We start from the raw sequence: 26,020 nt of genomic DNA on the forward strand, positions 1-26,020 counted from the left end.
CTTTCTACTAGAGATCTGTTAAAACACAGGATGTTCGACACGAGGTGTCAGTTTAAAAAGTGATTCCACCTATTAAAATGAGATGAAAATCCAGAATGTCGAAATTGTTTTCAGAGTTTCTGACGTGTCTGACGTGAGACCACCATGCATTAGTTAGATCAAGTATGGCGAAATCAGTAGCATAAATCTCAAGTCAGATACGTTTTTAGTGTATTTTAGGTACTTTATCAACAATTAATGACTCAAAAACGAAGCCCTAACGCAATTTTATCTATGTTCATTTTCGTCATATTTCAGCATACATAAACATCCCTTAAAGTTTCTGACACTTGTCATTTAACACTTTATATGGGTAATCAAGTAAGTCGAAAGTTCAGAATAAGTTTCTGAAATTTACACCGTAATTTAGTATTTTCTTATCATCTCTGTAATTATCTGATAAACCTGATTATCATAACAATACATGTAGTTTATAAATTAATCACAACTTTTGTACCTGAGTTTAAAAATTACAATTATTTGTAACTTCTTATCCAAAGGATTTTTTAATGAAACATAATATCTTTAATTATTATTATATAATCTATGTAGCTTAAGATTTACCTCGATGCAAGTTATATAAGATATATGTGTATATGTATACATATACGTATATGTACTCACTTTATTTGTTTGTCTTAAAAATCACTCGATGATTATGTTATATTTCAAACAAAATTATTTTCTTTAATATTCTCGATGTTTCTTTAATATTCTTTTATGTGATTAAAGAAAAATCGATCGCCTTGAATAATTCTCTATTTTATTTGTACCTTAAATTTTTGCGTAACTTCTTTAACATTCCACGTTAAAAAGAAAGCAACCTGAGAAGGGAACAATAAGCTATACTCGTACAGTTTCTATGACCCTACATTTCAAAATCTGTGATATTGGCGCCAATACATAGTCATTGCCCACTAGCAATGAATAATTCTAAAATACAGTCTCCGTTCGACTGCAGATGACATTCATTTTATTTATCTACATACCAAGAGTAATAATGCACATTCTTAACGGAGCCAAATTATGTCTGAGCCATTTGGCACATTTAGAAGTCTGTTGACATCACACATTGTAAGTATAGTGGCAATTTTACACAACGAACTGAACAACTAGTTCTATATAATATTCTTCCATTCCGTTTTCTGAATTACATAATACATTTCATGGATGTACATATTCTATATAACTTCATTACTCCATTCATGTACATGTATCTAAATCTCACTAATCTCTGACCTTGCGACTTTTCGTAGACTATGTGTTTTAAGCTTAATTTGAAAATGAAATATATAAATTAATTTAATACTAAATAATTAGCTATTAAAGGATAAACGAATAAATTAATAATTATCGGAAGCTCCTACAAGTATCTACTCTTTTACATCATTGAAGCAATTTTTGAAATGTAATTTATACATATACATATACATATATGTAGATGAAATTAATAAATGTATTAAATACATTTATATATAAATATAAAAACTTAGATTGAAACAAACTTCGAAAAAGGTACTCAAAGTAAATAATATCACACAAGATGTGACAATCAGTATCATTTTCGTTAACCCAGGAAACAAATTTCTCTTTCAACAGAGTAAAAATGAGTCATCTTAGACGTAACTGTCTAACATAACTGTATTATTGCTATCAAATATAGTTGTTATATAATACAATTATATTATATTCATTAACTCAATAATACAAGGAACAAAACTTTTATTATTGAAATAAATTTTAATTTTTGTTAATGGAGCATTTTATAATGTCATAGAATACCAAAATTCAACCCTTTATTTATTAAATTTTTTTTTTAAATTGAAATGAATTTGAATATAAATCGAATCATTTTATCAACTCATTGAATAATATTTATGGAGCACTTATCATAAAAAAAAATTAAGTTTATTTGTCGTTCTACGTGTATGTATAGCTCTTAGCGCTGACATCTATAGATGTAAAACTATTGTACAAAAATATATATTTAAATACAGGAAGACCTCAATTATATTCAAAGTACCACGAAATCAAACTTGAAGCAAAATTTGACGGCCAATTGTGTTATTTTCGTTACACTTCTGTTAAATAATTGTTTAGGTCACAATCGATGTTCTACTGTACTCTTGTTGTCAGCACACTGAATATTCGTAACCCTGACTAACAAGAATTACAAATAATCGAGGTTCAGTTAGTAAAAACTCTACTATACAATATCTACGGTTCTATACTCTGACATTAAGAAGAAATTACCTACTTCTTAATTTACTACTTCTTTTATGTTTCTTGATTCTCCATTACCCTTTAAATCTTTTCAAATCAATTCTTCGTTAATAATTGTAGTACTTTAAATTTAAAAGGTAACCAAATTATCATTTTCATAAAGATTCCCGGATCAACTGCCTTCTAAATATAACGAAACTTGACCCGTCAACTCACGTGGAATATTAGAATTATCCTACAACTACTTACTTCCGGTATTACCGGTGCCAAATGCTCCTTGCTGGCTTTGGTGACAAGGGGCCACATGTATGAATTGGTAATTTGCTCTAAACTATATGTATACGATACGGGATAGGTACACTGAAAATTTTCGAAAGAGCGATACAGATAGAAATATTTACTGCTAACGATTTGTAACAAAAATGTCTGAAGCACTTTATTTATCTATACTTGATAGTTATTATTTTAAGATACATAAAAAATTAAGTTTTTAGAACACAAATTACTCTTAAGTTTATTTAATTGAAAATGTTTGTTTATTATTATCATTATTCTTGTTATTATTATGGTCAAATATTTATCGTCACCGCTTTTAGCTTTTCAATACTAAAAAGAATTTTTTATTTGTACTTATATAATATGCTAATTAATGACATTTCATGAAAATATTCCAATTACTTGTAAATTTCTTCTATATCCAAATGAGTCAAGTATTTCCTTATAGTTATTTCATTTATTTTTTTATAATTATTTAATTAGTTAGAGTATTCTTTTATAGTTATTTAATTTATTAATTATAAAATAATTAAAGTAATAAAGGTAATAGCACAACATAAGACAATGACTTATTCAAGCAAAGGATAAATTATTTACAAGATCAATGTTGTAGTTAGAATTTTTTAAATCTTCAAAATTCTTAAAAATCTTCACAATCTTTCAAATCTTCAAAATGTTCAAGATTTTCAATGCTTTTCAATGCACAATTACTTGTATCCATGACTCCAAAAAATGAACTCTATTTAGATTTTGTATTTCAATCAAATTCAAACATAAAATTCTTCAGTAGTAAACCGAATAGAATAAATGGTCGGTACCAAATAGTTATTTCAAATGCTTTAATAGTTCTAAGTAATGTTAAGAGTCAAAATGGGACGACCATTACCGACTTCCAGGAGGAAAAGCAGCGACTGTTTTGAAACGCATGTAAGTGACTGTTATGTAATGCCCGTTGCCGGAGACTAATTTCATTCCAGATTTCAGCGGCAGCACCACCCTCGTTCGTTTCGTTTTGGCTTTTCTTGTCCCACCTTCTTCTTGTACTTTAATTCTTGCTTAGCCACCTCCTTTCCACGACGCTCTGGGCCTAACCGTAGCTATTTTCGTTTCTTAGCGACAATATAGTAGCCACAGCTCAACCGTTACCCGTCCAAATCACCCTTCCCTTTCTTCGTGTTTTCCATCTTCTACTGCCGCCAAACTGCTTCCTCTTCCTCTCCTTTCTCCCCTTCGTCATCCTCTCTGTCATCTTTTTTCTTCCTCTTCCTTCGTACCTTCCCTCCTTCCTTCCTGATGCTACAACGTTGCGACACGAGTGTTTGTGTACGTAACACCTATTCATTTCGAGCTATGCAGAATGACGTCAAGGAAAGAGGGAAAGATAGAAAGAGAGGATGAAAAAGAGTGGCAGTAAGGTCAGATTCGATAACAAGTTCAAAGAGATTTACAATTAGTCCATTATAGTTGTTCGAAAGTATATTTTAAAAGTACTTCAAAATTTTATGTTCGATAAACTGAATTTAGAATATTTATTATTTTAGATGGATAAAATATTTGAAGCTATTTTAAAACACATTTTTTAAATTAATTTATGTATTTATTATTTAATTACATCAATTATGTATTGCTAACGAAATAGTAGGCTTATACAGTGTATTTTAGGAATTGAGTTTACTCCAGAGAATTATTAATCCCTATGAATACACGCAAAAAAGCAGTTTATAAGCATCATCAAATTCCAATCACGAACTGGCGACCTGAAATATAAATAATAACTATTATTTGGAAAAAAGTTTACCTATACGTTTGTAAAAAAAGAACAATATATATTTGTTTAATTCTTCAGAGCTACTTTGTTAAGAAGTCTTCTTTAAGAATATAGGGTATTCAGCGACAGGTGTCAGAAATTTTAAGGGTTGATTCTACATGATAAAATAAGATGAAAATCAAGAATGACGAAATTGTGTTTAAAACTTCTTTTCAGAGTTAGTAACTGTTGTGGAAACGTGTCAAATTTATCTACTATCGATGTGCATTAGCCAAGTCAGACATAGCGAAGTCACTAGAATAAATCTCAAATCAGACACACTTCACGTGAATTTTAGGTGTTTTCTCAACAATAAATATCTCTCATACGAGGTCTCAAGTCATTCTTGACTTTTGTTTTGATACCTGTTGTTAATCACCCTCTACAGTAAAAACAATAATTTATCAATTAAATTGGTTTCGATAATCTTTGGTATGGTATTCAAAACAATATTTCTATCATTAATTACATCCAATGAGTATTTCTATTCATATTAATGAAAATGAAAAGTATTCTTACAAACACAATTTTATAGGGTTTTCTAAATAGAGAAAAAGATAGGAATATGCAATACCCATTCTACTTTGTTTTAAATGTACTGCATAAATATAAATATTCTAGACCTTACAAAATTATGACATTTTTATCTTTTACTAAATTAAAGCAAAATCAACCAAACAGAAATTCAGGAAGTAATATGAAGTAGTATTACTTTTAAGAAAGTTCTCTTCGCAGACTACCCTCATATTATTAATCAAAAATATATTGTACATTAAGAATGCACTCAACAAAGTACAGAACCCCTGAAAACCCCCTTAAAACCATTAAAACCATGTATAGTAACACACGGTCGCAGAAAGCAGAAGGAACTACAATTTCAACATAAAATTTCCTAGTACTTTCACACAAAAGTCCCTCCATGGACTAAAAGGACGGTGTGTGAGGTGAACTTTTAGGTGCAAGGGGATTTCTAAAAAAACGGAAGGTGAATCACTGCATAGTAGCTGCCATCATTTCCCCTACATGGTGTTGCCATGTTTATGATGTTGTAGGAAACTTATGATAGAGGATTCTTCGCTCGTTTACGAGAAAATTGACTTTGCATTTTAACCGAGAACTAAAGTATCGAAGTACAATTTTAGACATTAGAAAGAAAAACAGCGAAGAATTATTATTATTATTATTAAGAAAGCGAAGAATTCTTAATAGATCCCAAGATAAAGCATGTTTTTAAAACATGGAAATAACTTAACAAGTCCGTGAGAAACAAGCGAATAACACGATAAGTCCACGAGAAATGTTAATGTTTAAGGAGAAATTTATCGACAGTAGCATGGAAAACCAATAGTATATATCGCCACATAGCGACATTCAGTCGTAAAGGGCTAAAAGTACATATAACGTTTTAATCATTGTTAATATTTTAACTAGCTTCTAGAGTTCAGAAGTTCAGAACCATGTGAGACCAATAATGGCGACTCGTAGAAAGGCTATCATGACAGTGACTCCTCTTCCGTCTTTCTAGACGCCCTTACGCACTTAAAAATCCATTGTTTTAATGCAATTTCATAGAAATATAGACATTGTTTTAAATGAATAATTATTAACAAAAGTTAAATAGCTTAACAGCATCTTGCTAAATTTCTCGGTTTATATCTAGAACACCCTGTATATCGCGTCTGTGCCAAGAGTAATAGATTATAGTTCGTGGTTGCCATATGATAAAAAAGTTAGGAAAATTATAAAATTACATGTACATATTCATAATTGAATAATGGAAGAAAGTAATTCAATGGAACAATTGAATGAAGAAGATACTAACGAAGTTACCTGGAAAGATCTGGTAAGCTTAGAAGCTCCTTCACGTTTATAAATATAACCTAAATATAATGATTATTTCATAATTTTCTTAAATTTTTATACAATGATGTTGGAAATGAATGTGCAATCCAGTAATATAATTGAATATTGGTTTTTTACTATTTTATTAAAGAAATACAGTTATGAAATAAAAATATTGAAGGTTAAGTTATAATAGGTTATGTTATAAGATGTGTCATGAAAATTCTTAACAAAAGTTTATGAATGAAAGTAATACATATTACATATTACAAATAAGGGTAATAGAATGTATTTAAAATTAAAAATGTTTAATAAAAGGAACTATAAAATTGAGTACATTCAGCAACAATTATAATCATAACGTATTGTAAATAATTATGTATTATATATGTAGGGAATCGTAGATACATTATGTAAAGCATGTGAGGATTTAAAGTGGAAGGCACCTACGAAAATTCAATGTGAAGCTATTCCATTAGCATTACAGGGTAAATGCAGATACATATTTTGAAAATATGAAATTATTAAAATATATTGGTACATGTACCTTTTAAAATAAATTATTTTGTAGGTAAGGATATAATAGGATTGGCTGAAACAGGTTCTGGTAAAACAGCTGCTTTTGCCCTTCCTATATTGCAAGCATTATTAGAGAATCCTCAAAGGTATTTTGCTTTAATTTTAACACCTACCAGAGAATTAGCATTTCAAATATCTGAACAGTTTGAAGCACTAGGTAATCATTTGCATAATATTGTCCTCTTTCTGTATTCTTGGTTTGTTTCTGTTATTTCTTATAATTTTATTATACTTTAGGATCAAGTATTGGGGTAAAATGTGCTGTAATAGTAGGTGGAATGGATATGATGTCCCAAGCATTAGTATTAGCAAAGAAACCACACATATTAATTGCAACACCGGGAAGACTGGTTGATCACTTGGAAAATACTAAGGGCTTTAACTTGCGTTCTTTAAAATTTTTGGTACCTACTAACAATTTTGTATTGTTTGCAACTTGTACATTATCACACATTTTTAGATATAATTTTTGTTTTCTGCAAAAGGTCATGGACGAAGCAGATCGAATTCTGAATATGGATTTTGAAGTTGAAGTCGATAAAATTTTAAGAGTAATTCCTAAAGAAAGGAGAACGTTGCTATTTTCTGCAACAATGACTAAAAAGGTGCAAAAGTTACAACGAGCATCTTTACAAAATCCAGTTAAAGTAGAAGTTTCAACAAAGTATCAGACAGTTGAAAAATTACAACAATACTACATATTCATACCAGTCAAGTTCAAGGTATAAATAATGTACTATTTAACTAATACTTATTCCTTTCTTTAAAATTCATTTATAAATAATTATTACATTATAGGACGTATATCTAGTACATATTTTAAACGAACTAGCAGGTAATAGCTTTATGATATTCTGTGCAACTTGTAATAATACAGTCAGGACTGCTCTTCTTTTACGAAATTTGGGCTTCACTGCAGTTCCATTACATGGACAAATGTCACAAAATAAAAGAATAGCTTCTCTTACTAAATTTAAGGCGAAAAATCGATCTATTCTCATTTCTACGGACGTTGCGAGCAGGTAAATGTATATAGAATACCTTATTGGAAATATACCAGCTAATTGTTTCTCTTAATTATAACAATAATAAACATGATTCAAATACAGACTGTTTAATAACAGCTATCAAAAATTTTAAGGAAAGATTCTACGTATCAAAATAAGACGAAAATGGAAAATGAAGTTGCGTTTAATACTTCATTTCCCAGTTATTACTTGTTAAAAGATCGACAAAAATGCACCCAATGCGCGATCGTATTCTATAGATAACGCACATTAACCATATCAGGCTCATTGTCAGTTGCGAAAGTACCATAACCGCATAGTATAATTTATCTATGTACAGTTGATGGCAAGATATAGCGATTCCAGTTTGATTATAGTTTGGCGCACTTTAACGAGAAGTTGAGGAGGCGCAAGGTACCTAGGCGACTATGTACTACAAATCATAAATTTCCTTCGACACTATCTTTATAATAAAAAACGAATATTTTTGTCTCGCCTTTTATGAATTATAAATTTATTCTATACCATTCTTTTGTATTAAATCAATAGTTTGGTAACAATTTTAAATGATACTTACACAGTTTTCAGCATCTCATAATTATTTTTAAACATTATAATAATTAGTCATTTATATTTGTAGTAATTAATACTTGTAAAGGAATGTAAGGTATTCTTTCAACAATTCATAATACGGAAAAGAAATCTTAAACGCAATCATAATCATTCTTCATTTTTGTTTTATTTCGACATACAGAAACACCTCTTAAAACTTCTAGTACCTGTTTCCAAAAATTCTGTATGGTGTATCTGCTTTTGAAAAACAACTGTAATTGTGAAACAAAATATTTTCAAATTAATACTAGAAAACTCTGTGGTTTTAATTTCGTAATACTTTTATTTGTCTTTACAGGGGCCTTGATATCCCTCATGTAGATATTGTAATAAATTTTGACATACCAACACATAGCAAAGATTATATTCACAGAGTTGGTCGTACTGCTCGAGCAGGCCGTTCTGGTCGTGCTATTACATTTGTAACACAATACGACGTGGAGCTTTATCAGAGAATAGAACAGCTAATATCGAAACAACTACCGTTATATTCTACAGAAGAGGAGGATGTTATGGTTCTTCAAGAAAGAGTAGCTGAAGCGCAACGTATTGTAAAAATGGTAAATCTGATTTCCGTTTATTTAAAACAAGCATTAATATGAGCGAAATTAAAAACACTGATATATTGCTTCAGGAAATGAAAGACATTGAAGAAAGTAAAAAAATGGGTAAACGAAAGAAACATCAAGATGACAATGAAGACGATGATACAGAACAATCCGTTGGAGTCAGAAAAAGAATAAAAGGAAAATACAAAGGAAAGGGGAGAAAGGGTTAAAAAATGCATTGCCTTATGAAATGTTTGTTACCTCTTAATAAATAATGAAACACGAGACATTTGTTATTATTTTCATTTGTTTTATTTATAAATCAAACCACCATACCCTCATACGCGTGCTCATCCAAACTCATTTATATTTAAGTCTATATTACGGTTTTCAATTAACTTTTTCATTTACAAAACCATATTTCATTCCTTTTTTTCAATTTTTGAACATTTAACAGAATAACTAGAATGAATTTCTGCAATGAATTAATCAATTAATTTTTCATTACGTAACTAATTAAATCGATTGTATGATAACATACCTACTCAAAAGAAGAATGAATGGTTTACCTTTAAAAGCTGTAAAGTAAAATAAATTTCGTCAGATTGAAATAATCACTGTTATGTTATACTGGTCTGTTTCAAGTCTTTGCACACAACGAACGTCGCTTCTTAAACAAGAAAAATATACAATACGTAATAAAGGTCACAATCGTCTAACTGTTATTATTTATCGTTCGCAACAATGTTAGATAATATTAATGAAGCACCGAAAAGCAGAATTCGTCAATCTACACAACCGATTTAGTTTTCTACTTATATATTTCTACATGAAATACAAAGTAGAACTTTGTGTTCGTTAAATAATGCAAGATAAAGATTAGAAGCATGTAATACATTGAAACAACAGCAAAACATTGTAACAAATGCAAAGTTGTCATACACGGCGTACTGTTGTAAAATGTTTTAAAATTTCTCTTCAAACCTCTATAGAAAATGATGGGTCAGCATTGTATATATTTTCATAGTACAAAATACTTGGGAACAATACTATTCCGTACTAACATTGTGACTATAATGCAATCTCTAAAAGCTATAATGTTATTTATCCACATAAAGTGGCAACAAATCTTTATTTCTTCCATTTTTGCGTTATTATGTTAAACAGTTGCATCTCTTCTCATACACCAGGGATAGCAAAATGGATCTCATAAAGTGTGCACTGGAGAATAATGTAGTGCTGCATAAAGTGAAAAATCCTTGGTTTATTGTAATTCTGTAAGTCTTATTGACCTAATCTCCATTAATGTACTATTAATAAGCGTGACACCTTCGATATACGTTAACGTACTGAAGGGTCATTTTAGTGGATGATTCTAATAATCATATGAAGAAATCTTTGCACAGCATATTGAGAACTAAATTTAAAATGTGTATTAAGATCCAGCAAACAATTAGTTACTATAAAATAAATTGAAAGAAGACCATAGAGCTAGGTACTGTTAAGCAAAGACAGCGATCGCGACTTCGTTTGTAACAAGAGTATCTGTTTAGAAATACATCTATTCATTCGTTCAGTAAAATGGATCTTCATCCTAATGCTAACTTGACCATAAGAGAAATGTCTTTCTAATTTCTATCTTCCTTTTCTCTATTTCTAATCTTGTTGTCGAAGGCTTTTGTAATGGCGAACAGCACACGCGTGCAAGCAACCACTTCAGTCCTCTGAAGCGAAGACTGTCTTGTCTGAAATTATTTATTCCAAACGCCGATACTGCCTTTTAACGTTTCAACAAGAAACATTGGAGATCAAGCTAAAGAAATATACATGTATGTACATATATCAAACTACTGAAAATGTTTCTTTTTTTGTTTCTTTTGTTAGAGACATTTTCCTCCTTCGGTAGTACCGACAATTTATAATAAATAAGTTCGTACAATATAGCCCTGTATCTCTCACTCACTCATTCATTCTCTCCCTCTCCCTCTCGATCTCTCAGTAATTCATAAATACATATGAACAGTGATTATCACGAGTCGTCAGCCGACGAACACAATACGTTGCGCGCAAGGATTACCGGAAAAAAGAAACAAAATCAATACTTTAAAATTGACAATACACGTGACCAGCAGAAACAGTAGCTTACCGTATGCTACGTATGCTACCATTAAATATATTAACGAATGTGTTTGTTGACTTTTAAATCGTCAAAATACGTTTGACGGGTGAGCTGATCTTAAGGGCAGAAAAATCTAATAATGGATGGAATGTTTAGAATTCAAGGTAGTGTCAAAGATGTGCCAGATGTGACAAAAATTGAAACAACTTAGGTTTCATTTAAATGAGAAATAAAATATATTCCATAATATTATTATTCACTATTTCTACACATTCTGTACAGTAATTCAATTTAAGAGTTTTTATACCTCAATATACTTTATACAAAAAGGCTACTTATAATCTAACATTAAGACATACCATAGCATGAGCGCCCTCCACCTTACCGCCGAACGGCAGATGGGCCGCACGCATGTTTGTACTGGTATTACAGAGTCAGTCGCCAGCGAGTATAATTTCTTCCTCTTGTATCACACACCACACACTAAAATGTTAAAAGTGTGTCTTTGGTGCCTTTCGTATCTTTATTCTTTCTTTCTTTTTTTTTTTTATAGATAGAATTTACTGTGTCCCCGATTAATTTACTCCATTATTTTTTTTCAATAAAGTTGCATCTTTTTGATGTTTTCAATTGCATGATTCATATGTTCTGTTTTCTTTTTGTTCTCAAAAAGGAATATACAGAGAAGAGAATATTATCGTCGCAACAGTGAAATATAATGAAGTACCTTCATTGCCTGCTATATGCACGAACTTTTCTTTCTTCTTTTTCTTTTCATGTTCACTTTTTTACTGAGATAGTCTTTACCAATAAATAAAATTATATTTTGTGAAAATATAGAATCGTAAAAAATAAAATCTGTCTTTTCGATTTTCTTTCTTTTTTTTCTTTTTGATAATACCGGTACAGAAATAGTGCATATTTCGGAGACTCCACGACAGGACTGTTAATTCAGATCTCTGTCCTCTAAGTACTTGTACTCGAAAGTAAAGCCTTCTTTTTTCCTTTGCCCCCATTTTTCATAATCAAAATAAATGTAAGTCCCCTACAATAATTTTACACAGTAAACTTCAGTTTCATACCAGACTTGTATCATTCATTTTCTAGTACGAAATATAGATTTTATGTAACTGACCTGTTCATATTCCTCGTTGATTACTTTTGGTTCCTCGTGCCTTTGAAACCACATCATATACTTGGTATGAAACCTCCAACTTTGTTTTTTCAGAGCTTTTGCAGCCAGGTATTGACCTTTCGAACCCTCCATATAATAAAATATGAAGAATAACGTTTCAGTAGAAAGACGTTGGAAGAACTCCACAGTATCAGAGTGAGGAAGTTGGACCTGATAAGTAAAACACGTATGAATAAGGACACGAAAGAAAATAATCGTGTTATTAATATTTGTAACACATAATTAGTTGAAGAAGGATGATACAATGGTACCTGTTGATAATAAGGAGGTGTTGGACACAGATTTCTTGGTAAATACGATCGCAAACGCTCAGAATCTGACGGATGAGGCATGTGATAGTAAGCAGCCTCCATCATCTGGAATTGTAGCTGATGTTCTTTCTGGAGAGGCACCGGTCCGAGTGGCGCGACACCAAGCAAAGGGGGAATATGCGCTCCCGTGGTGGCGTTATTGTTATTATTGTTCGCTTTAGAACTATCAAAGATGTTTCTGTTCGACTCGGACGGCGGTATTTCCAGACCTGCTCGGACAATTACTTGTTGGGCTATAGATTTCAAAGAGGACATGCCATCAGGAAGCTTAGGGATGAGACCATTGGCAGTGGATGGCGCTGGCGAGCAGGAATTTGCAGGCAGAGGTGAAGACCTACTGCTAACTGACGACTGAGGTGACGATGATGGCGGGATCGGCGTCGTCATTTCGCTCTCACTGTTGTGGTTCTGGTTTTGTTGATTATGTAACACGTGAGTCGCCTGTATGGGTACCGGGTTATTGTGCTGTTGTGAGATCGGTTTTGACACATTCGAAATAAGAATGGGCGTGGACGAAGATGATAATAAATCATTTTCACTGCTATGAGCTGTAAATTTAAGACACAAATTATATAAAATATACTGAAATACTTATTAAATAGTTGATATGTAGTATACTTACAAGATGTTTTACTAGAGGTAGAATGGATGGCTTGTGAATTACTATGCGAGGCAGCTACTGTAGCGAAGTTGCCTGCATTAGTTGTAGCAATGTGATTACTCGTAGAACTAGGCGAGCTATGGCTAGGTGTCATGGGAATGGTCTTGCTTGGAGTGCTGCTCGACAATAAATTCGATTTTATGGTGGCAGTGCTTCCCGTGGTTGGAATGCTCGCCTGTGAATTTAATAGTGGCCTGACTGCTGTAGGTTTCACAGGCTGAAATCGAAATATTTAATAAAAATTACTGTCATTCGTTATTAATCCGTTTCGTCCCAAATAATACACATGAGTACTATATTCCGATACCTACCGGAAAGGTACATTGAATGAATAGAAAATGATATACATACCTTTGTTTTTTTGTCATTATCTGTTGAACTATCACTTGAATGGTTGTGCATGGTAGAACTTAATGGAGGTGATGGTATGGGTGAAGTACCAGAATTAGTTGAAGTTGGTGTTCCCCCAGTTTCATTGCTATTATTACTATCCGTCGTTGCTGACGAGGGAATACCAACTCCAGATAATTCTACTTCATCGAGACCAATAATATCATCATAAATATATTCATTCTCCTCAAAATCAGGATCTTGTGAAGATTCAATATAATACTCTACGTCATCCTTTATCCTCTTAATCTGTAAAGTAAATGTAAAATGAAAATAAAATAACATTAAAATTTTTAAATTATAATCTAGAGAAATCAGTTAGTACTCACTGACTTTTTTGACATACTTACAGTATTAACTTCAACAGACATATTGTCCAACATGCGTAACAAGGTTTCCAATTTACGAATATGATAACGGTGCTTATCGAGTTTTCCTTTTAACTCATCCATCCTATCCTGTTTATCTTTATCTAACCTTTTTTTCTTTCCTGCGAGTAATGATTCTATCTCGGATTCAAACGTATCCAGCTACACCAAAACCAATTATCAGTACATTTTACTTGATATAAAAAAAAAAGATAGCTGATTAAATACAATCTTCTATTCCATACCTGAAGATTTAAAGCATCTATGGAATTCGCAAGCCAATTACTAACTTCTTCTCTTTCTTTTTGAGCTGGATCAAGTTTTTGAGCTGCTCCTAAACCTTCTTTCGAATAAGCTTTTGTTTTTGTTTCCCTTTCCACAACTTTAAACCTTTCCATTTGCTGATGAAAATATGTTAGATAAATTGTAAAATAACATTGCTAATTTTAATTTCCTCTTTTAAATTAAACTATACTTACAGTTTCAATTAACTTCCTATACTCAAGAAGTGTAGTTTTATCCTTAATCTCACCAGATGCAAGCCAAGTTTTGATCTGATCACGTAACCTCTGGAGTTTTTTGATTTCCTTCTTAAGGTCTGCTTCATATTTCTCCTTCTGATTGCTGTTCGTAGCATTGTGAACCTTCTGCCAAATGTCTTCAAACGTTTCTACACCCTCCGTTACTTTTTTAAGGCACCGATCTATTTCACCTAAAATTTAAAAAACATAATCAACCAATACAATTACACAAAGTATAGACATATACAACATAATATGTGTTTATATTTACATTAAGAATTAATCGTACATCTCAGGAATAATAATGTAAAAAGTAATTTTGATTTTATCAATATCCCAGCATGTAAATTTATAAATTTAAATAAAAACAATTCAATTACTTAACAATAAGTTTCGAATGAAATATGTTTTCGATTAAACAAGAAGTAAATAAACCAGTCCCGATAATGCTACATAGATTAATTATTCACCTCAAATGACATATCTAAGAAAATGTATCCGACTACTTTAAACATCAGTTTGTATCATAACACTTAAATGCTACGATTACTTTAAGTGAAAAAGTATTGGGTGCAATAAAACATTATAAGTGACAGTGAGAAATCTTTATTTTTCAATTATAAACTTCTTCAAAAAATTCTAATATAGGAAAGTAAAACCAATAACAATCTACAAATTCTTATAAATACATCACCCTATGTCTAAGCAGCTTATGTTAAAAGCTTTACATGTGCTGTACCTCGCACCATTATGTATGTGTTGTACAAGCGAAACAAAGAGTTGCTTGCAAGGTTATGCTGACATAAAGAAGCAGCATTAGACTATTGTGAGTACAATGTGTATAAGAAAGAATGAATTTATGTGAAAAAAACATGTATATAACTGAGTAAAAGATTTCAGTCTATCATACCCTGGCAACCTGTACCAACTGTCAGGCACAGAAATCTGCATGCAAGTAGGTAACGCGGATTAAAAATAGGCTGCTACTAGTTGCAAATATGAGCGTTTAAACGAGCCGAGAACTGCAGAACGCGATGCAAGATCGGAGGGAAAGTTGTAGTGGTGCTGGGCCATAACAAAATTTCTAAAATGTAAACATGCTGGAAACATTTTCTCCTCACCTTGCAACTTTCTCGTCGCAGCCATGGCTATGTAAACATGTAATATAATAATTCATGCATAGTCTAGACGTAATGGAAAATGTACGGTACAATTTTACGGGACAAATAGTCGTTGAACTATTATTCCCTGTATAATATGGGAGGCTCAGCCACAAGATGGCTTCCGTTTTCAAATGACAACGTCCGACCGTCCGTGAATGAGCTGCGTTGATACTCGGTCTATTTTATCCGTCAATTCCTTAACCGTGATGATGTAATACGATACGCTCGGTTATGAATCGACAGCACGTAAAAATACACAAAAAGTGATAGCATCAACAAATGATATATATGAAATACTAAATAAATGAGATGATGTATTATGCATTGGCGCATTCACACATTCTACCTAACGCACATACTTAATGCATTCGTGTTCATAAACCAATCGAAACTTGACTGGACCTTTTGATGCATTCTCAACGATTACGACGAGAATGTTCTTTTCAAATTTCTATACATGTGTATGATGCATTTTACAAATACAAGGATTTTAATGGAAAATTGTTTGCGAATTATTTTTAAGCAGAAAAGAGGATGCAATCCATTCTTTTGAGTTTATATAATTTCACGTTTTAAAATGTTAAAAATACTTAAAATTAATACTAAGCCAATTTCATAATTAGCATAAAACATAGAAATGTGAATTAATTGAAGTTCATATAAATGCAAAGTAAGCTGCACAAGCTTGGCAGAGCCGGCTATATAGGTTATATAATTGACTCTGCCAAATGTTTACATTCTATTGACTTTTTCTATTATGTATTTAAAAACATATGACCTATTAAAAAATGAAAGAAACTGACTAAAATATTACATTCTTTCGATAGTTTTAAATGTTTAAATGAATTTCGTATTGTAATTTCAATCAAGAAAATCGGGTCTTCTAATAATTATTAAATTATCCCAATGAAACTTTGTGAATTATTTACGTAGTAACTCTAATGTCGTAATGAAAAGTTTTCAAATTAGTTTTCAATCGATTTAAATGGATAACAAATATTTTTAGTATTTAAGTACATTTACATTTATTGTAAATATAGTAATTACATCATCTGAAAAAAACTAGTTGTATTCTTCTTTGCATAATTTTTTAGTCTTAATTGATTATCTAACCTTTTTATTTATATTGTCTAGACTCTAGATTGTAAAAAACATATATTTCACTAATAATTAAGGTAATTATATTGCATAGGAATAAAGAATTGAAGATAAAGAAAGAAATTCATATAATTTCTATAAGGAAAATGAAAATATTATCACATAAGAAATGAATAAATGAATGTATACGTATTAATGTTTATGTTTAATCATAGAGAAATGAATACGTTAGTGAACTTCGATGAAGATTAAATAGACTAAAAAATTATTTTATTTTTAAATAAAGTGACAAATAACATGCTTTATCAAACAAAGTTTTATATGTAATTGTGTCATACATACACACACATGTATAAATTGTTAGTATTAATTTATTTCTTAAACACCTTTCATTTATTTATCTATTACTGTTACTCATTACAATAATAATCTTATAAAATGACATAGAAATAATTTTAGTTGTTAAATAAGCATTAGACAAACTTTCGATGTGGAGGTTATAAATAAACCCACAAACAAAAAACCGATAAAAGAATGACATTTATTAATTCAAATTTATTAAATATATTTAAATAGTCCTTTAGTATTTTAAGAAAAGCCGATATTTAATAATATAATACAAGATAAATTTTAAAAAATTCTATCGGGATCATTATTTCGTGATTTTTTAGAACACACAAAAAATATATAAGCACAAGTTTATTTGACGAATCAATATATTTCTATGAATTTAACCAGAGCACATACATTTACTATACATTATACGAATAATTAAAGATTGCATTAAATTGTTATATCATTAAAAGCACGCATTACCACTAATGAATAAAAATACGTAAAATTTGATGTATCCATACGTATGTTTACTTAATGAAACACGAAACAAAGTAGTCACTTTGGAGAAATATTCCAACGAAAAAATATAATTAGAAAGAGAGCTTGTTCCGCACTATTATATTTTTCAAACTATAGGATAAAAATTCTTTACAGCATTGTTGACATTTTTCAATAATTTACGAGACGAGTGAAGAGTTCCATTAACCGAAGTTCGACGCTCCGAATGGTTGGGTCAGGTTGAAATAGAGTGGGGGTATCACAAGCTACGCTGGGCGTATATGAGTACGTCCACGAGAGATGCCGTCGCTTCGTGTTTCGCGTTTTCGCAAAATAGCCGTGGACCAGGCAATAGCGCGTTCGCGCTCAAATCGGATCACGCTTACTAAGGAAGACGCGCAAACCCATACCGATAGTCCAAGGAATCAAATATCAGAAAATCATTTTCTCTCGATGGCTTTGGTCTAACCTCTACCACAGCGGGCTATGGTGGAACACGACGAAAGGTGGCATCACTGGGGATGTGTTGGAAGCACGGACGGAGCCGTGCTCATTGATATGACGCCATTTTACTAACCTTTTCGGCGCGGATCGCGACGAATTGCTTAAGGTGCTCCAATTTATAACGTTTCAACAGCGTCTTGATCGTGTCGTTTATCGTTCACGAGCCGCACACGCTCATTCGTAAATCCAAACGATTCGTTTGAGCCGGAGTTTGCCGGAAGGTACGCTACCCTCCTCACACTGGGATCATTCTTCTGTGCAACAAAAGCTTACAGCACTACTCTTACTAAAACTCGTTACTCACGGAGTTCTGACCCCGTGTACGCTGTTGTTTATTTAGTTGTGACGGTAATTTCATCGTAGAAATCTGTTTTTTGTGGGAACTTTGGGGCTGAATCATTGTGGAACGATGGTCACAGCGAAGGGCTTCTTGCATGTCATACCATGTGCTCAGTTTTGTAATAACACTTTTCAGAGGTATTATATTAAATGTTTGTTACTTTATTGAATGTAGTTTAAACACAAAGATTTTCTTTGGCCAGTTAAAGACCAAATGTACATGGTGTACAGCTAGTTTTTGGATTATAGATTTTGACGAAATAAAGTGTTTACTTCTTTAGAATTCTAATGTATTGGATGAAGTGTTATACACAACATAATTTGAAATGTTGATTTGTTGATTTTATTATAATAAAATTGTTAAAAGAGATGTACTATGTGTAACAGGTGGCTTTCTACATACATTGAGTATAATACCATGTATAACTCATTTTTATGGAATAACTTACTACTTCTGTTTCTTAATGTTTCTTAATTCTATGTTGATTTGGACATAGAATCATAAAAATATTTAAATATTTAATGAAACATTTCATTAATGTATAATATTTATAACATTTATAGTTTTCTTGTATTGTTTAAAAGATTTTTTAATAAGTAAATTAAGGTAAATAAATATGTTTTCTGTCGTATCTTTATATTAATTTCTTTCTTTTTTTGTATGTTACAGATAATACTGCTGCAGCAAAGTAGTGCTATTATGGAAGATGAAGATGGTGAAAGTAAAGTTGTGGATATGTGGAACATGTTGGGAGAACAACAATTTAAAGATTCTTCCCTGGAGAATTCATTGAAACCTATAATTGACAACACGTATACTGATGTAATTGAGGAGGAGAAGCAGTTATTAAGATATAATTCAATTGGAACTAAAGATTCGCCTAGTAAAAATAATAGTACAGGATCGAAAATTGTTTTTAAAGGTTTCAAAAAACGTATTTTGGCACAGGCCCAAGAAACTCAAACAAATACATCCAAAAATGCAGTACAGGAGCAACAATCGTCACATGCTAATGCACTGAAGAATAACAAAGAAAAACGGACAGATGTTAAGCGAGGCAAGATTACAGAATATGCACAGTACTTGGGTCTTCAACCTTCATCAAAGAATAAGTGTTCAAAGTGTGATTCATCGTCAAATTCGTGTTCCATGTTAAAGCAAAATTTGTGTACTTGTAATTCCACAATGACGCCAATGCCGAGCACGTCGGAATCATCTACAATATCACATTCTCCCAATTTTAAAATTACAAGAAAAGTTTATTTATGTGCAGCATGTGGTACCTATTTTGAAAATTGGAATTTATTTTTACATATGAGAGATATACACAAGCGTCATATATGCTTGTTTTGTCTTGGAATGTTTGGGCAAGCAGAAAGGCTGTCGTATCATCTAACAAAGAAACATAGTGTTCCAGAAATGGCATTTACATCAGTTGAAGATTTTTATGGTGCTTTCAAAGGATCATGTTATTTAGTTTGTTGTACTTGTGAAAAAGTTTTTTCAGAAACTGATAATTTTTATAATCACTTTTGCTCACCAGCATCTAAACAAGACACCACTGCATCTATATGCACATTATGTAGGCAAACAGGTTCACATGCGAGTACATGCAGTTTAGCTATTGAAACAGATAAAGAAGTAAGTTCTGCTTTACCATCTACTACACCAATTGGTACATTACCAACACATATGCTGGATAGAGCAGCGAATGTTGGAAATAAAGCAATTTCAAGAAAACCATTAAAAAATAATAGGTCTAAACATATAGAAGATGGTGTTTCAAGTCAACAAAAAGGAATTAGTATAAAAAAGACAAATAACAAGACTGTATCTCTGAATGAAACTCAACTCCCTGATAATAAAATAAACAGGGATGAAAGTTCCCAAAATGAAATTTCTAATACAGTTAAAGATACAGTTTCAGAAACAATAATGGAAGTCTCAAAATATGTTGAAGATTCTTCTGAAGAAAAAGAAGAGACTAATGAAAGAGAAATTTCTGAAAACAGTTCTGAAGAAAAGTCTTCACCTGATATGACTAGCCATAATAAGCCATATGATAGTGTAACAGAAGTCATTATGGAGGTATCACGTTGTACAAATAATAAGGAGGATTCTGATAACATCAGTATGAAGCAAGACGCGGATTCAGTTAATCCATTAAATATGTCTGACAAACAAGAATCTGATGCTGAAGAATCAGACAAACTTAATGTAGAAACATTGAATGCGTCAGAAGAAAGCAACATTAAAACAAATGAAATTAATTTGATACATGAAACAATGGAAGAAAGTGTAACTAATGACAAAATAGAAGAAGCTGCATCGGAAACAAAAGATGTTTCTGATTCTCACACGTCTGAAAGTCCTATTCATAGTCCTGTTAGATCATTATTTAGTCCTCAACACGAATTGCATGTGTCAGATACACAAACTAAAGAAGAAAGTTATAAAAGTGAAAATAAAGAAAATCTCGACACACCTAATGAATCGCAATCTTCTGTTTCATTCAATGCTACTGCTTCTTCTGACAGAAGTTTAGTTATAAAAATATGTACTAACAGAAATTCTCAGTTTTCTGTTTCAACTAATAATGACAATGTCGAAAGTCATAATGTTAGTAAAGAGTCTGAGGAAAATAATAATGGAGAGAGTTCGGCAACAGATGAAAAGGAATCTAATGTTTTTGAAGGTGAAATGGACAATAATAACAGTTTTCAAATGAATGATGGTGACAGTGATTCTGATAGTTTTAAATTAGCAGTAGTAGACAGCACCCCTGAAGTTGAAGATGTTGAAGAAACTAATGAGATTAAAGGATCACCAGAAACTGGAACCGAATTGATTATGGATACTGAACAACACCAAAATCAGAGCGAAGAAAATGCTGGGGACGCAGTAATTAGTATAGGTACAAATGAAAACCAGGAGGTTAATGAAGAAATTGAAGACACAAATTATAGTGAACCAAATAATGTTATACAACCCCAAATACAGCCAAGTGATGGAATTATTCTGGCTGGGGAAGATGTTCCTTGTATCGACCTTAATGTTGATGGAACTTTAGACAGTATAGAAATAGAAGACTTGTTGAAACGTTGTATAGAAGTGGCCAGTCCTTTGTGCGTTTACTGTAATCACGCACGTCATATAGCAGTCAATGGTAAACAATTAGGATTACACATGCTTGCGGAACATAAATTTCAACCTCAGCATCCTGCCATAATTATCCAACCAGAACAATTTATTACTAGAGTAAAAAAGTCACTCAATGAGTTAGAAAACCACTACTTCAATCTAGATTCTTATAGTAGCACAAATGGTACCTATAATGTTCCAAATGTACGGACATATGAGTGCTTTCATTGTAGATTTCATTCTGCTGTACACAAGGAGCTTTACTTGCATAATCGAAAAATGCACCAAAAGACAATCTTAATTTGTATAATGTGTAAATCGACTTTCTATAGTTATAGTGAATTACTTTGCCACTTATGCCCTGGCACATACTCGCCAAACATCAACGTAAAGTACAGATGTTGTCTTTGTCCTATGGCAAGCCTTCCATCTGCATTCAGATTAATGGTACACTTGCGCAAAAGGCATCATGCATGTGATGTTTGCCTTGAATCTACTGGAAATCAACAACGTCTTTCTAATCACGTTTGGAAGCATAAACTTCATCATTTATGCTACAGATGTGGAATTGCATATAGAAACAAGCCGGATATCACGAAACATTTATTTTGGAAACACGGGACGGAAAGTGTGCTTTGCAAAAAATGTTTACAAAAAAAGTGGCCCCACATTTACCATTTTTGTATACCGCCTACAGCTTTTGTTTGTGAGGAGTGTGGATCGAGTTTTTCTCGAGCTGTTGCTCTGAAAGTACATAAGAGGTTACACTCTGGAGATCAACCTTATGCTTGTAATGAGTGCACTGAACGCTTTATTTCTCGAAAATTATTGGCCAAACACGAAATCGCTCATAAAGAACCACCGTCAATCAGCTCAAATCTGGCAGATGTGGTGAGTCAACAATCAGTAGTTCATGAAGAAAAAGTAGACAGAGAAAAAGTGGTTGCAACTGATAGCACTACAAACCTAAATTCCGAATCGATAAAAGAACCCAAAGAAGTAGTGAAGAAAGTTGTGGATGTTTACGATTTACCACCTTTGAACTTGTCTTCTGAAAGTGATACGGATACTGAAGAAGAGAAACCTGAAACTAAAGAGTCTGAAGGTACTGAGAAACCTAAAGCAACTGAAGAGAGTGCAGCAAATTTAATGGATCAACCAAAGTCTACTTCTCCTGAGCCAACCACAAATAATATAGTAGAAGTTGAACAGAACGAAGAAGAAAAGGAACAGGGTGCACAAATTATGGATGGTATTTGGGACAATTTTAAAACGTACACAGCTAGTTTGGAGATGAAAGAATCGGCCAACAATTTTGCGATAAAAGAACAAGAACCAGAGACTGATGTAGCATTCCTGAGAAGTATAGTATTGGCTGATCATGATTATTGTGTAGTGTGGTCAGACAAGGAGAAAAACGAAGAGTCAGAATCCAAAGTGAATGACAAAGAAGAGGTAACTTCTAACGGGGACCAAGATTATGCGAGTAAGGCACAAAGGAGTCCATCTGATAGTAACAAAGCGCAAAATGTCAACGAAAACGATCCGAACAAAAAGAAAGTGAAAAGTCCAAAGAAGAAGAAGCGAAGCGCAAGTACTTCATCGAGTGATTCTTCTAGCGATAGTGATTCGAGTAGTTGTTCTTGTGGAACAAATTGCAGTTGCAGCAGTTCTTCGTCCGGTAGTTCTTCAAGTTCAAGTAGTAGTTCAGACTCGGACAGTTCTACTTCAGAAGGTTCACCAAAAAAACAGTCCAGTCGTAAGGAACGAAAGAAGGACAAAGAAACTGCGCAAGAGGCAGAAGCTGGAACTGTTGATATTGAAAATAAGGTTTCTGCAGAGGTAGAGAATGGAGAAGCAACTGTTCACAATGAACCGGTTTGTCCACCGCAGCTTCTTCTTAGAGAGTCAGACTTAGAAACTGAAGAAACGGAGACAGATGAGGACTTCTACGATGAACATCCACAACAACTTGCGAATAAACTACTCGCAGAGAAGCGAAACCAGCTGTTGCTTTTGGCAGCAGTTGCTCCTGCTGCGACAGAGCCTACGATGCCGTTGAACAATGGTTTAACGGATACAGACACTGCGATTCCCTCACCAGACACAATGCCTGGGACCACGGAGAATCAACCACAGCAGAAGAAGAAAGTGAAAACGAAGAAACGGAAAAAAGGAGAGAGAGCAAAGCAACGTAACGCAGTAGGGGCTGTAGAATCCATTAAACTGAACATTCCTAAAGCTTTTTATCAAAAGAATCCGGTTTATACGGCTTCATCGCCAGCGTTGGTCCACCCAAATATGACATCGACGCCTGGTATCTCAGCAAACGACATGCATACCGTAAATACGGGTATTGAACCTCAAACAATGGGATTAATAAACCAGGGTATTGGTGGTAGCGGCTCAGAGACGGAAAATAAACGATCGTCAAAGCGAAAACGTGTACCAAAACGATTTTACGGTGATTCTAGTGACGAGGAAGTGGAGAAACAGCCAGCAATGAAATGGAGAAAGGTAGAGACACCTTTTACACCAGTGCCAAGTGTTAAGCCGCTGCTTCCAAGACTGTCTTTTGGTGGGAAAACTATGACATATAGGCCCGCGGAAAATCAAGCAGAGTGTTTGAGAATCGCTACAGCCTCTGCAACAGAGTCTGAAGAACCTGCTGAAAGTAGTAGTGACTCCAGTGACTCTGAAGTGGAAGCTAATCAGCAGATGCAAAGTCATCTGCCAGAAGCCAATGCACAGATGCCTGAGCGGCCAGTTAATTTGTATTGCTACTGTCAGTGCCCATATGACGAGGTGTCAGAGATGATAGCCTGTGATGGCGAAGACTGTCGTATTGAGTGGTTTCACTTTGAGTGTGTTGGTATCATGGTGCCTCCAAAAGGCAAATGGTACTGTCCAGACTGTAGAAAGAAACATGGTATTGTGCAAAATAGCGAGGACTACTTTGACGATTGATAACAGCGGATGGTATCTGCGTGTTAAAATTTGCTTTTTAGACATACTTGAGAATGGTCATTTGATTGTCTTCCACTTATGAGTTTTTCAGTGATTTAGTGAAGTGTATTTCGGTTACTTTAGGTGTTGTTTAATTATTGAAGGATATTAAAAATCCTAGTGATTTAATCAGTTCAAAGGATTTGAAAGTATTAAAACTCTGTAAGATATGAATTCCTTAAAAGCCTTAAAAACAAATATAGTGTAGTAAAATGTACTATACTGCGTACCTATTGAAGTTTATTGGTACTGAAAATGCTTGGAGTAATAATATTAAAGTATATTATAATAAACTGGAATAAAAATGTTTGAGAATCGTATGAAAATAATTTAACAAAATTAAGTTTTAGTTAAAGAAATGTGAAGTTCAAAAAGATATATTTAACATTTTTTTCAGTCTTAATTACTAAAAAGGATTAACAGTGTGTTTCTTTCAACATCATACATACCTTCAACATAGCAAATATAAATTAGAAAAGGTAGTTCATTTCCTTTAATTTAATTTTTCTCAAAATAAAAGACAAAGAAAAAAGAAATGTTTATTTGTGAACTCTTTGACTTTATTGCGTATTCTTATGTGTTTTTAATTATACATAATGGACTCAATTTTGACACTTGTTTGTTAGACAATATATGTGCTATACTCTTTTATGTGCAATATCAAGATTGCAGTTTAGAAAATATCATAAAATATACTTCTGTATTTCTCGCACATAACTGAAGAAAAATAAACTTGTAGAGAGAGTTCTTTTTGATAGCTCAAAATTAAAAAATGGTCTCTAAACTTTTATCATTAATTTTGAAAGACAATACTATTTATATTAATTTCAAAGTGTTATGAAATACTGCAATTTATTTTCATGTATTTGATTGACACTAACTGAAAACAAGAAATTTGGATTTTATTAACTTTTGTAACACTTCATCATCGTCTGTGTTACTGTATTATATAATAATAAGAACTTCGGTATTTTAATGTATTTATTTATGCCTTTCAAAGTTATTATTCTAACGTTCTAAAACTTCTATGTTTCTCATATTTTCTAAAACTTTAAGAAATGTTAAGATTCTCAAACAGATTGTCATAGTAATTGCAATTACTACTACTTATATTGCTACATTGTGATAAAGTTAAACACTTTAGTTACTTAAAATTCTTAAGAAAAATTTTTGATCTCTTTAAATACTATTCAAAATTAGAAGTTTTTGAAAATTTTAAATATCTTCAATAACTTAAGTATCATAATCAACGTTAAATATTTAAAAATGTAGCAATAGGAATTTCATTCTAATGATAATTAATATTAGAAGTCTATAATTTTACAGTGATTTTGCTTATGGGATTTAATTTAAAGGCTTTTAAGGAACCAATTCTTTAAAAAATATTCAAGTCCTCTGAATTTTTAAAACTGTAGCAGAACGTTAATCGTCAAGAA

General features: G+C 32.3%; 3 protein-coding genes across 5 annotated transcripts; 2 read left to right on the plus strand and 1 right to left on the minus strand.

Moving 5' to 3' along the window:
* Window positions 1-6,025: 6,025 nt before the first annotated feature.
* Pths (probable ATP-dependent RNA helicase DDX47) lies at window positions 6,026-9,218 on the plus strand. Its single transcript, XM_076388628.1, has 8 exons — window positions 6,026-6,188; window positions 6,582-6,675; window positions 6,759-6,923; window positions 7,004-7,170; window positions 7,252-7,488; window positions 7,565-7,788; window positions 8,684-8,945; window positions 9,020-9,218. Exons 1-8 carry the CDS (start codon window positions 6,120-6,122, stop codon window positions 9,161-9,163), a joined length of 1,362 nt encoding a protein of 453 aa, XP_076244743.1. The 5' UTR covers window positions 6,026-6,119; the 3' UTR covers window positions 9,164-9,218.
* A 10-nt stretch (window positions 9,219-9,228) lies between these two features.
* On the minus strand, window positions 9,229-15,994 carry Not3 (CCR4-associated factor Not3). Of its 3 annotated transcripts, XM_076388627.1 has the most exons (10): window positions 15,620-15,994; window positions 14,457-14,689; window positions 14,223-14,378; window positions 13,960-14,139; window positions 13,571-13,858; window positions 13,181-13,436; window positions 12,840-13,106; window positions 12,499-12,767; window positions 12,188-12,397; window positions 9,229-12,097 (listed from the first exon to the last, which is right to left on the minus strand). In XM_076388627.1, the coding sequence occupies exons 1-10, from the start codon at window positions 15,642-15,644 to the stop codon at window positions 11,999-12,001; spliced, it is 1,983 nt and encodes a 660-aa protein (XP_076244742.1). In that variant the 5' UTR covers window positions 15,645-15,994; the 3' UTR covers window positions 9,229-11,998. The 3 variants fall into 3 exon arrangements, with proteins under 3 accessions (XP_076244742.1, XP_076244740.1, XP_076244741.1); XM_076388625.1 differs by having other exon boundaries at window positions 12,499-13,106; XM_076388626.1 differs by having other exon boundaries at window positions 12,499-13,106; window positions 15,238-15,994.
* A 3,142-nt stretch (window positions 15,995-19,136) lies between these two features.
* On the plus strand, window positions 19,137-24,927 carry Mesr4 (misexpression suppressor of ras 4). Its single transcript, XM_076388630.1, has one exon. The coding sequence runs from the start codon at window positions 19,137-19,139 to the stop codon at window positions 24,543-24,545; it is 5,409 nt and encodes a 1,802-aa protein (XP_076244745.1). The 3' UTR covers window positions 24,546-24,927.
* Window positions 24,928-26,020: the final 1,093 nt, after the last annotated feature.

The sequence above is a fragment of the Calliopsis andreniformis genome, chromosome 12, assembly GCF_051401765.1.
Source record: "Calliopsis andreniformis isolate RMS-2024a chromosome 12, iyCalAndr_principal, whole genome shotgun sequence".
In the NCBI taxonomy this organism is placed as follows: domain Eukaryota; kingdom Metazoa; phylum Arthropoda; class Insecta; order Hymenoptera; family Andrenidae; genus Calliopsis; species Calliopsis andreniformis.

Bases quoted from the DNA above. Each gene is read 5' to 3' on its own strand.
- Pths (XM_076388628.1), top strand. From the start codon at position 6,120: ATGGAAGAAAGTAATTCAATGGAACAATTGAATGAAGAAGATACTAAC. The intron at 6,924-7,003 runs GTAATCATTTGC...ATTATACTTTAG, and splicing joins TGAACAGTTTGAAGCACTAG to GATCAAGTATTGGGGTAAAA. The intron at 7,789-8,683 runs GTAAATGTATAT...TTGTCTTTACAG, and splicing joins TCTACGGACGTTGCGAGCAG to GGGCCTTGATATCCCTCATG.
- Not3 (XM_076388625.1), bottom strand. From the start codon at position 15,644: ATGGCTGCGACGAGAAAGTTGCAAG. The intron at 13,437-13,570 runs GTATGTATATCA...TTTCGATTTCAG, and splicing joins ATAATGACAAAAAAACAAAG to CCTGTGAAACCTACAGCAGT. The intron at 13,107-13,180 runs GTAAGTATACTA...TTAAATTTACAG, and splicing joins TACCTCTAGTAAAACATCTT to CTCATAGCAGTGAAAATGAT.
- Mesr4 (XM_076388630.1), top strand. From the start codon at position 19,137: ATGGAAGATGAAGATGGTGAAAGTAAAGTTGTGGATATGTGGAACATG.